The 11,578-nt window shown below is 36.8% G+C and overlaps 2 protein-coding genes across 2 annotated transcripts in view; both read left to right on the plus strand.

Annotated features, from left to right (window-relative positions):
* Positions 1-5,846, plus strand: part of LOC107672642 (receptor-type tyrosine-protein phosphatase F-like) — a 46,848-nt gene extending 41,002 nt beyond the window's left edge. The window contains exons 19-23 of the mRNA XM_016465928.1: positions 2,163-2,289; positions 3,736-3,861; positions 3,930-4,084; positions 4,833-4,968; positions 5,112-5,846. Of these exons, the coding sequence (XP_016321414.1) occupies positions 2,163-2,289; positions 3,736-3,861; positions 3,930-4,084; positions 4,833-4,968; positions 5,112-5,180 (613 nt within the window). The 3' untranslated portion in view covers positions 5,181-5,846. The remainder of the gene's footprint in view (positions 1-2,162; positions 2,290-3,735; positions 3,862-3,929; positions 4,085-4,832; positions 4,969-5,111) is intronic.
* Positions 5,847-8,610: 2,764 nt separating this feature from the next.
* LOC107672667 (lysine-specific demethylase 4A-like) lies at positions 8,611-10,553 on the plus strand. Its single transcript, XM_016465955.1, has 3 exons — positions 8,611-8,746; positions 10,089-10,248; positions 10,355-10,553. Exons 2-3 carry the CDS (start codon positions 10,102-10,104, stop codon positions 10,532-10,534), a joined length of 327 nt encoding a protein of 108 aa, XP_016321441.1. The 5' UTR covers positions 8,611-8,746; positions 10,089-10,101; the 3' UTR covers positions 10,535-10,553.
* Positions 10,554-11,578: the final 1,025 nt, after the last annotated feature.

Genomic DNA, 11,578 nt, shown 5'->3' on the forward strand with positions numbered 1-11,578 from the left:
AGCTCAGAGTCATGGCCCGTCTCGGAAGTCTGCGCCTGCGTGTCTACTGCCTTAGTGCTGTTAGTTGTAAGGACAAATTGTTCTTATTGGCAGGACTGTCCATAACTGGAGCGCTATCAGCACTGGGGAATTGGCGCGGCCCTGCGCCCACGAGCTGACAGGTGATGCACACAGTTCAGAGCACAAATAAAAGGATTACCCGTCACGAGGAGTCTGGTCTCCATGAAGCTCTCAATCTATCACACACACACACACACACACACATATACAGATAGACATTCAGACTGCAATGGGTTTGTGTCAAGCATACCACTGAGACACAGAGTTAAGGGGTAATTGATATTTTTCCATTGATATTTTTCCAATTTGATACAGATTTCCAATTTTTCGACCTGAAATATGAATTGTAAAGGCTATGAATTAATTATATAAATATATAGTCCGACAAGCTGTGTGTTTCAGAGTAAAGCGCGGCACTGTGTTCATTTACACGCGAGCAGCTCATGATTCAATGTCTTCAGTGTCTCGGTTAACAGTAAATACTGCTCCACTCGAAATCTCTGCCAGCGCTGTGAGTTTGGAACACTTATAATGTGAATTTAAAAATGGATCACACACGAACTATTTATAATGAGAAGTGCATTTGTTATGAATAAATATTGGTATTGTAATTTTACTGTTGTTCTGTAAAATACAGTTATTATTATTATGAATTATAAATACTTGTTTTTTATTTTACAGTACACTATTATCATTGTGATACTAATATTTCTTTATTGATGTATTTTTATAATTTAAATAATAATAAAATAAAAAATACTATTTTAGTAGCCATAATAATGACAATAATAATAATTAGTAGTAGTAGTAAATATGTGTTTTTTATTTTACAATTCAGTATTATCGCTGCAATAGTAATATTTCTTCATTGATTTAATTTTTAAAATTTAAATAATATTCTAAAAATATTTATTTATTATTATTATTTATTTATTATTCTTTTTTTTATTACTGTAGTCAAAAAGGTTTTCCTTCATTTTTGGTGCTTAGCTGACCACATGCCTGGTTCTGTCATCATAAAACCCGTATGACTTTTTCCTTATTCCCTGAAAATAATTGCACGCCTTAGAATGTTCGTCAGCCAATCAGATTCAAGCATTCAACGGCCCTGTAGTGTAACACTCATTATATAAGCATGACTAATCAGAATCGAGTACTTTAGAGCGTGAAATAATAGTATACATGCTAAACACATGCTTATCTTTTTACAGTCTGTTTGATGGATTGTGCATTGAAAATACTTTATTGAAGAGTTTCGTATGAATGAAAAACTGTGGAAAATGGATATTAAAACTGCATTACCTAAGACAGCCTCTATCCCATCTGCTGTGACTATGGTCTTTGAGATCCATTGATTCAGTGCAACTTTCTGCCACAAGGAACGTTTACTGCAAATATCAGTGCTTCAAATGAATAGTCCTTTACTAACATCCTGAATCAAGCACTTCCTTTGCTGCTGCTGAGGGGTCATGTGAGGTGGAGGGGTGGAGCTGTGTCAAGAATCTGAGCTCATTGTTGGCCCTTAATCAAATTAACGGCCAATTAAAGAGCTCCCACTGCATCTGCCGGCGTACTGAATTGTAAACAGTGTAATTGGCAGTAATCGTGTTTGTAATGAAGGACAGAGGGAGAAGGGCTTTCACATGCTTTTAGCTTGATGAGCTTTCAGTGTGTGTGTGTGTGTGTGTGTGTGTGTGTGTGTGTGTGGGATCTCACAGCAGGACTTCAGCATAAGGGACAGTGCTCGCGTCCCCACGCTGCCAAACAGTGATCTAGAGTTCTGCTGCCTTCACTACACAATCATGTCTCTCGGTTTCATCTTCCACAACCAGTGTTTTTCTCACCTGTCTCACAGTCTCGCCCTCGTTCTCTGTCCAGTGTTTCCCCTCTCTCTCTCTCTCTCTCTCTCTCTCTCTCTCTTTCTCTCTTTCTCTCACTGCATATTTATCTCGTCTGTCTTAATGCATTTATGATCGCAGTGATGGAGCTGCAGTGCCTCCTGCTGTTCAATTAGATGAAGCACTCCTGGAGAGAGCTGTTCATTAGTAATCTGTGTTGATTCTTGTGTTTTTAAACTGTATTTTCATGTGTTGTTCCTGCAGGCAGCAGAAGGCGTATGTCGCCACACAAGGTCCTCTCTCTGAAACCACGGAGGACTTCTGGAGGATGCTTTGGGAGCACAACTCCACCATCGTGGTGATGCTGACAAAGCTCAGAGAGATGGGACGGGTGAGTCCACGCCATTGTCATTGTGACAGATTCTCACATTCCTGCACACATCAAAGTGAACAAAGTCAATGTGAATGGCCCTTTGCAACCCATTTTACTTCTGTAATGTGAGTGAAAGAAGATATTCAAAAAGGCTAAATGTAGGGTGGCTCTTGATTGCATCCATTGGGAATTGATTGGATTGTGAAACGTTGCTCATTTTTGATGTCCTGTCGACTTTAAGGCAGGGTTATGTTTGTTAACTAAAACTAAAACCATAAAAAAAAAACATTTTCATTACTTGAAATAAAATGAAATGGAAAAACTTATTTTAATTCAGCTAGCTGCCAAGGTAACATTTCTAATTTTAATTTAGTTTCTAAATTCTAACTGAAATAGTTCAAAACTAAAACTTAATAAAAACTAAATAGACAAAATTCCATATAAATGTTCAAAATATTAACAACATTTATAATAGTGTTAAAATAAAATGCTTTAAGGCAGCGCAGCTCAGAACAACTCAGTTTATTAAGGGAGTGTCACACACATTCAGCTGTTTTCAGCTTTCATTCCATGTCACACATTGCAACACTTTTGCATTTTAGCAGCGTGACGTTTATAGAAATATGAAGAGGAGAACTGCACAAAGAAACAGTTGTAATAATAGACTGAATTATAATGCAGCTCATGAAGTAACTGTTTTGTGTGTTAGTCTATTCAAGGTCGAGGAAAATATGTGTTAATGTACAGCTTTAATGAGCAAAAGATTTACATGAATCTGCTTTCTTATTTTATGAATCGTTCAACAGTCCCATCAGGATTTCACAAGACTTTTTTCTCATTTTTGCAAGTCACTGAATTTGCTGCAGCTTTTCTTCAAAAATTGTGGTGATATTTGCAGGATATTTTCCCTTGTTTTGCATTAAAAACCTACCATTATAATCATTAAGTAATTAGTATTAGTGACCATAAGAGTACTGTTACTGATGATTTAGTGCATAATTACTGAAATCAGTTGTGGTTCAGCAGTTGAACACATATTGATCAGTTTGTTTGGGCTCAGATTTATGCATTTTGATTAATTAACATTGCTTCTCTCAGGACAAATTGTAAAAATATGCAATAATGTAAGCTGCTGCAAATGTTTGCAATTGCGAGATCGCAAAATTCTGGAGGGACTGATTTGAGTGTAGCAGATAATAATAACAAAATAAACATGCAATGTGGATGTTGGTTTGCTGAGAAAAATGTCTGAATACTCTTGTGCAATTAATAAAAAAAAAACTCTCAAATGACTAATGAAATGTTAATGATGCTGCAAATCAGCTGGTTGTATGCTGGCCTCAGGCTGTCATTCTGTGCATTACACCAAAGAGACAAAAGGCAAAAAAAATAAATAAATAAATAAAGTTGGGGTTTGGACAAATTAACTGAGCTGCTCTTATAATCGTGTGTTTGGCTCCACAGGAGAAGTGTCATCAGTACTGGCCTGCAGAGAGATCCGCACGCTATCAGTACTTCGTCGTGGACCCCATGGCTGAATACAACATGCCGCAGTACATCCTACGGGAGTTTAAAGTCACAGATGCCAGGGTGAGTCGATCAGACCGTAAGACTTCAGCTGTGCTGTGTCTTTAAATCACACTCTCATTCTCTCTCAGGATGGCCAGTCTAGGACGATCCGCCAGTTTCAGTTCACCGATTGGCCAGAACAAGGCGTGCCAAAGACAGGAGAGGGCTTTATTGATTTCATTGGCCAAGTCCACAAAACCAAGGAGCAGTTTGGACAGGACGGACCAATTACTGTTCACTGCAGGTGAGAAGCAGAATGAACAAACGTGTGTGTTTGTAGTAGCACTGGCTGATATATTGAATATTCAGAATGTTGTAAATCTATATGAAATTAAAATGTCTCGATCTTAGATTGTATTGACTGTATCGTAGAGCTGACTTTGTATCTGTACATTACAGTTTAAAAGTTTGGGGTCAGTAAGATTTTTTTTTTTTTCAAAAGAAATTAATACTTTTATTCAGCAAGGATGCATTAAATTGATCAAAAATGACAGTAAAGACAGATTATTACAAACAGACATATTGTTACAAACGATTTCTATTATAAATGCATGATGTTCTTTTGAACTTTCTATTGATCAAAGAATGCAATTAAATGTAAAAATAATAATAATAATAATAATAAAACTGATCAAGGTTTCCACAGAAATCAGCCCAACTGTTTTCAACATAAGAAATATAACAAGAATTGTATCTTGAGCAGCAAATCAGCATATTAGAATGATTTCTGAAAGATCATGTGACACTGAAGACTGGAGTAATGATGCTGAAAATACAGCTTTGATCACAGAAATAAATTACATTTGACTATATATTCAAATAGAAAACAGCTATTTTAATTTGTAAAAATATTTTACAATATTACATTTTTACTATATTTTTGATTGATGAATAAATGCTGCTTTGGTGAACAGAAGACTTAATTTAAACCCCCCCAAATATTAGCTGTTGTGTATGTGTGCTGAACTGCTGTCTGTCTCTCTCTGTCTCAGTGCTGGTGTGGGCAGAACAGGGGTCTTCATCACTTTAAGTATTGTTCTGGAGCGGATGAGGTATGAAGGGGTGGTGGACATGTTCCAGACCATAAAAACGCTCCGCACGCAGAGACCTGCCATGGTACAGACCGAGGTAAACCTGACACCCTCACTTCCTCTTGAGTAAATAGAATAGTTCACCTGTTGTCATTTACTGCAAATCAGACAGACTTTTCATTTTTAGGCAACACACATGTTTTAGTCTGTGTTTTAACGGTGTGCGTCCCATGTGTGCAGGACCAGTACCAGCTGTGCTATAGAGCAGCTCTGGAGTACCTAGGCAGCTTCGATCACTATGCAACGTAACCACTCCCAGAATGCCTCAGAACGGAGAGCCGCCGCTTGTTTCTGAGCCTTAATCATCCTACCTATTCAGTCACCATTGCTGGAGGGAGAGAGAGAGACTGACAAACAGACAGAGAGAAACGGCAAATCAGAAGAGAGGAGAAATCACTGGAACTTCAGCGCAATCCTGTTCCTCTTCTGAAAACAGCAACAAACGCTTCCCTCTGGTCTCTAATGCCCAGCTCCTGTCTCTGTATAACCTTACTGCTTTATGATTATGATCATTTCATTTCATACCGATCATCATCTGCCATTGTTTTTATTATTATTATCATCATTATTATTATTGTATCATCATGACGATTGCTATATCTGTCAGAAAATACAATATTTGTATCATTTATGCTGATCGTTGCATATCTAAGGGGTTCTTTTATTCTTCTTTTTTTTCTTATATTATTATTATTATTCCTTTATAATTTTTTCGTATATGTTCAGTTATTTTTAGCATATGTGGACATGTATTTTCACATGACCCAGGTTACTAATACTTTAAGAGGTGTACTCAGAGCTGCTGATGATTTCTTACTTTTTTCATCATTATTGTATTTTAATGATCTACTTTTATTTGGTGGGGAAAGGGGATCTTTTATAAAATATACAATTAAAAACAACCTTTTCACCTCCTGATACTTTATAAAACAGTATAATCAAGTATAAAAGAGTTGAAATGCTTACAGCCGAGTTAGTGAGCTTAATGAACCTGCCGTCATTAAGGACAACTGAATAAACCAATGAAAGGAGAGAACACAGTCAGAGCCGTTCTGCTCTGAATAGCAGTAAACAGACACTTTCTGGAAACCCTCCATTCTCGAGTGAAAGAAAGACAAGAAAAATGGTGTTCCTGCTGCCACAGCAAAGTTATTATCCCATGCCGGGTCAGCTGAGGTCAAAGGTCAGCTCGTGCTGAACGGCCAGGCCTTGACCCGACAAACCTGCACACACATGTACAGCCGTCACGTACCTCCAGTAGAACCACGGCCATCCGTCAATCGCTCAGACCAGCAGCTGAAGTGGGGAAAGTCTGCGGCAGAAAACAGACGGCTGAGGCTGGGACTCTCCACGTGTGGTATTATTAATGGCCATCCGATCATTTCTCACTGTGGCTCGTAAAGACAAATCTCCCGTAACGTCGCGACAGCATCATCAGACTGAAAATATGTGCATACTCAAGTGTTTCTTTCCTATACTCGAGTGTTTCTATCCTCCTATGGCCTGAGCACAAAGTAAGATGAAAAATGCGGATATGGGAAGAATTAATTTCACTTTGTGTTGGCATAGAGACAAAACGGCATTCAATCTGTTGTACAGGCGGTCTGTTTTCTATTTGTTAATAAAAAGGAGAGAAATATGTGTTAATAAAATGCTTCATTGGGTTTTGTACATGTTTATTGTGGGGCTTTCACGGCTGAGGCTGGGACTCTCCACGTGTGGTATTATTAACGGCCATCCGATCATTTCTCACTGTGGCTCTTAAAGACAAATCTCCCGTAATGTCGCGACAGAATCATCAGACTGAAAATATGTGCATACTCGAGTGTTTCTATCCTCCTATGGCCTGAGCACAAAGTAAGATGAAAAATGCGGATATGGGAAGAATTAATTTCACTTTGTGTTGGCATAGAGACAAAACGGCATTCAATCTGTTGTACAGGCGGTCTGTTTTCTATTTGTTAATAAAAAGGAGAGAAATATGTGTTAATAAAATGCTTCATTGGGTTTTGTACATGTTTATTGTGGGGCTTTCGCTGCTGTATCCCGGTTCCTTCAGCACATTTCCCGGGAACAGATGGCTGGTCCCTCTCCAGTGTGTTTGTGTCCTTGCCAGAAATCCAGAGCTCCGCAGCCAAGGCTAGTCAGCCCACCGGCCATTGCGGTTTAATGTGAAGACATGTGGACTGGATTCTCCCTGCTCTACATGATTCATTAGTTCGGGAACACCTGGAGACATTAGTCCTCCTCCAAAATCTCAGCGACCGGACAGGAAAGTTTACTAATTCTATTGGAAGCTAATTATCTCACTAATTAGGCACAAATTGTCCCTTTGGTCTAAGGTCAGAGATGTTGTTTCCCATTGTAGATGAACAATTAACAAATAATTAAGCCTAATTACCAGTTTGTAGATGATGATCAATGTCTTTGTTTATTTCTGGAGATACACAGATCATTTAGTTGCACATTTTTTAACAGGTGGTCTGAAAACCAACAGTTTGTCCAAAGGTTAAAATGAAAAACAGACCATAGACATTTTACATTTATTTTAGATATTGAAGATGCAAAATGTAGTAAATTGCACAGAGGTGTTACTGCATTTTTTTATTACACACGTAACATGATCTATTGAATTTATAAATTTGCATCAGTATGGCTCTACTGTATGTGAAGAGTGAGTTTTAGAAATAATGTCTATTATCCATATAATCTACATATTCATCTTGCCAGTAAATGGCTCTATGATGATCTATGGAATGGGATATACAAATACAAATAAGTCTATAGTTATATATTTGTACAATATATCACATCTAAATGGAGGTATGTGGATTTAATGAGTCAGATGAGATCTATAAAGTCAGATATATAATCTTTATCATTTATACACCTATTTAGCTTACATGGATTACAATTATATATCTATATACAAATAATCTATTTAACATTCATATACTGTATACTCATACATATGGCTCTATATGATATTTGAAGCATAAGTATGTTCAGAGTGACTATATATCAAAGTCACTTTAAGGCTAAGTCTTTGTTAAATATATATATATATATATATATATATATATATAAGTTAAAATTTGATGTATAAAATATTTATACACACTATAGGCCAGTAGGTGCATCATGTTATCTATGCAATTTAAGTATTTTTAATATGAGATGCATGGAAAGGGGCCCATTAGGATGCATAGTAATATATACAAATGATCTACATTATCTATAATCAATATCTATAAGGTTTTCTATGTGCTATAAAGAGACATCATAAGACTTAAATGGAGTGTGTTGTACATTAATCCATTTTATTTGTTCTATATGTCTTTTTTTGTTCTATGTAAATATGGCCCCATGATCCATATTATTTATTGATTGATTTATACAAATATCCATAGGCTTTATAATCTGTATGATTCTGCATCTATATCATTGTTAATTTTACAAATGATCTATTAAATGTCTATATACTAAGGCTTTATATGTTTGATATGACATGTGGAGCGTGTGTAGATTGTATGAGCTCGATTGGAGATATGATTATATATATCTAAAAATCCACATTCTATGGCCCTATAACGATCATATGGAGAGAATTTTCCGTATTATCTACATGGCCCCATAAGGTTCGTGTGTACTGAGTTGATTAGGGGAACGCCTTCTTCCCTCTTTGTAAACAGTGTGTGCGCATGCGCAGTCGCGCCGCACTCTAATGGAGGACATGTCTGATCGGTAATCGTCTTTTTCTGCGCCGTTTTTCTGAGTTGCGCCCTCAACACCCCTCAGCTGAGCCCGCGACCCCCGTGAGTTAACTCCTCTCGTGCTCTGCTGACACATATGATCGGGTTTTTATGCGTGTCGAGTGATTTCATGTGTGTTTTAGTGTGTGGAGATCGGTGTTTACAGTAGTTAGCCACCATGCTCGTCAAAGTTTGGAGCGGATCGATAATTCATGTAATAACACAGTTATATACTACAAAAAGCCGTTAATTAGACTGTGGGAATGGATATGAGCGTGTGTGTGTGTGTTGAGCTGAAGCGGTGTGTGTGTTTTGTGTGTGACAGGAGTAAGTTTGTGTTCATTTGAGCGGCTTTAGCCGTCAGTGTGTGTGTGTGTGTGTGTGTGTGTGTGTGTGTGTGTGTGTGTGTGTGTGTGTTTTTTTGTGTGTTGTTGTTGTTGTTTTTGCAGTGAGTTTGAGAGATTTCGGGGTCAAAACTTTCAGTGGTCCTGAGCAAAACCTCATAATGAGATCATGACACATTCATAGATATGATGCTTTCTCATTAAACACTCTAACGTTGAATGATCCGATATGATGTGTTTGTCAGGCTAACGTCAGCTAGCATGCTAGTGTGAGTTTACAGGCGCTTCAACATTCATAATTATAACAGATATTAAACTACAGTGTTTTAATGTTTTTATTATATACTGTGTGCTTGAATATAATAGTGCAGCTCTGTATAATGTTGATTTTATTAAAACAGTTCATTAAGTTTATTTCTGTCAGTAAAATCTATGAGCATGTTGTTAACTGTTACAAGTTAATTCAATCTGTTGTTTTCTACTTAAATCAGTATTAATGTGCTCTAGTTTTTTCCCCTGAATTGTTTGTATTTAGTTGCTCCAACAAGTTGTAGGCCTAATATTTATACTTTTTCTGTCCTCCTATTATCGTTTCTAATTCTTTTTAAATATAATCTTTAAAATATTTATAATTAAAAATGTATAATTATTTTATGAATTATGTTGTTTATATTTATGTTTAATTAAATACTTTTTTTGAAACTGAGCTTTTTATTATGTTCTTAAATATTTATTTTTAAATTATTTAAACTAGATTGCTTTATCTTTTCCTTATGCAAATATTTTGAATCACTTTAAATTAGCACAATTATATATGTGTATAAAATGTGTTCGAAGTAAATTGTCTTGCCTAGTAGTGGTAGTTATTATAGTGATGGTGGTTTGCATGTGAAGTTTATTAGTCTGGTGTAAAGACACTTGTTGCAATAAAAATGTAATTGGTGGTGTTGGTTTGTGTTGCTGTGGTGTGGTTGTTTTTCAAAAAAGCATGAGTATGTTGCGTATTTAGTTTTGTTGATGTGTTTGTTGCTGAAATCTCCATCTTCTTGTTTCTCTTACAGTCCAAGTGACAGAATGGCTTCGGACTCGGTCTCTCAAAGCTCCCAGAGTCCTGCCACCAGGATCATGACCTTTCATCCCACAAGAGAGGAGTTCAAAGACTTCAACAGATACATTGTGTATATGGAGTCGCAGGGGGCTCACAGAGCCGGGATGGCTAAGGTTAGTGTACAAGATTTTCATTCAGCTCAAAATGCTGAGAGAGACTGTTTTTTGGGTGTTGTGGATGATCATTGAAGGTTTGCTGACTGATGTGCTTGTTTGTCAGGTGGTGCCACCAAAGGACTGGAAGCCCCGGCGCACATATGATGACATTGATGATCTGGTGATTCCCGCACCGATTCAACAGGTGGTCACTGGCCAATCAGGTCTCTTCACTCAGTACAACATCCAGAAGAAGCCGATGACCGTCCGCGAGTTCCGCAAAACTGCCAACACAGACAAGTGAGCAGCAAACGCTGAGATGTTTAGATACTGAAGAAAAGAACTGTTTAAAATCTGAATTAGCCATAATTAGCATCTTAATAAATGTTCCTGGTGTTATTATGCAGGATTAATCAATGCAAATTATTTAAAAATAATAACATTCTCCACCGATGACGTGACTGTTTCTTTTTTGCTGATGTAACTACATTGCTATTCAGAAGTTTGGGGTCTGCATTTGTTTGATCAAAGAATACAGAAAAAAACAGTAATATTGCGAAATATTATTATAATTTAAAATAAATGCTTTCTATTGTAATATATTATAAAGTATCATTTATTCCTGTGATCAAAGCTAGATTTTCAGCATCATTACTGCAGTCTTCAGTGTCACATGATCTTCAGAAATCATTCTAATATTCTGATTTGCTGCTCAAGAAACATTTCTGATTATTATCAATGTTGAAAACAGTTGTGCTGCTTCATATTTTTGTGAAAACGGTGATACATTTTTTTCAGGATTCTTTAATTAATAGAAAGTTCAAAAGAACAGCATTATACAAGAAACCTTTTGTGACATTATAATTTGATCATTTTAATGCATCCTTGAAAGTAAAAATTTCTTTCAAAAGTACTAGTTCAAAAAAGTACTGATCCCAAACCTTTGAATGGTAATGTAAGTCTGATTGAACAGAGAAACATAATATTATCCAATAATATCCTAGCCTACTTTTCAAATCTTGATGCATAAAAGTAAATCCCTTAACATTATTGCTCATTGTAAATTCTTTTTCACTCTGAGATACATTAAGTTGATGGTAGGGCTGCACGATAAATCGAAATGGAATCGAGATCGCGATTAGACGGAAGCTGCGATTGTCATGTGTATCTTTCAGTGAAGCACGGTTCTGTGATCAGCAGTAAATCTCCATCCAAAGGCCAGAGGGCGCTCTCGCGCTGAAACTCCAAATACGCCTCGCAGAAGAAACCCAGAAAATGCCTATCGCTGGAGCTGAATAAACAGAAGATTCAACTGCTTTCATTGATTCAACGTGACTAATAAACACAC

Source organism: Sinocyclocheilus anshuiensis, unplaced genomic scaffold, assembly GCF_001515605.1.
Source record: "Sinocyclocheilus anshuiensis isolate Anshui unplaced genomic scaffold, SAMN03320099.WGS_v1.1 scaffold1346, whole genome shotgun sequence".
Lineage (NCBI taxonomy): Eukaryota > Metazoa > Chordata > Actinopteri > Cypriniformes > Cyprinidae > Sinocyclocheilus > Sinocyclocheilus anshuiensis.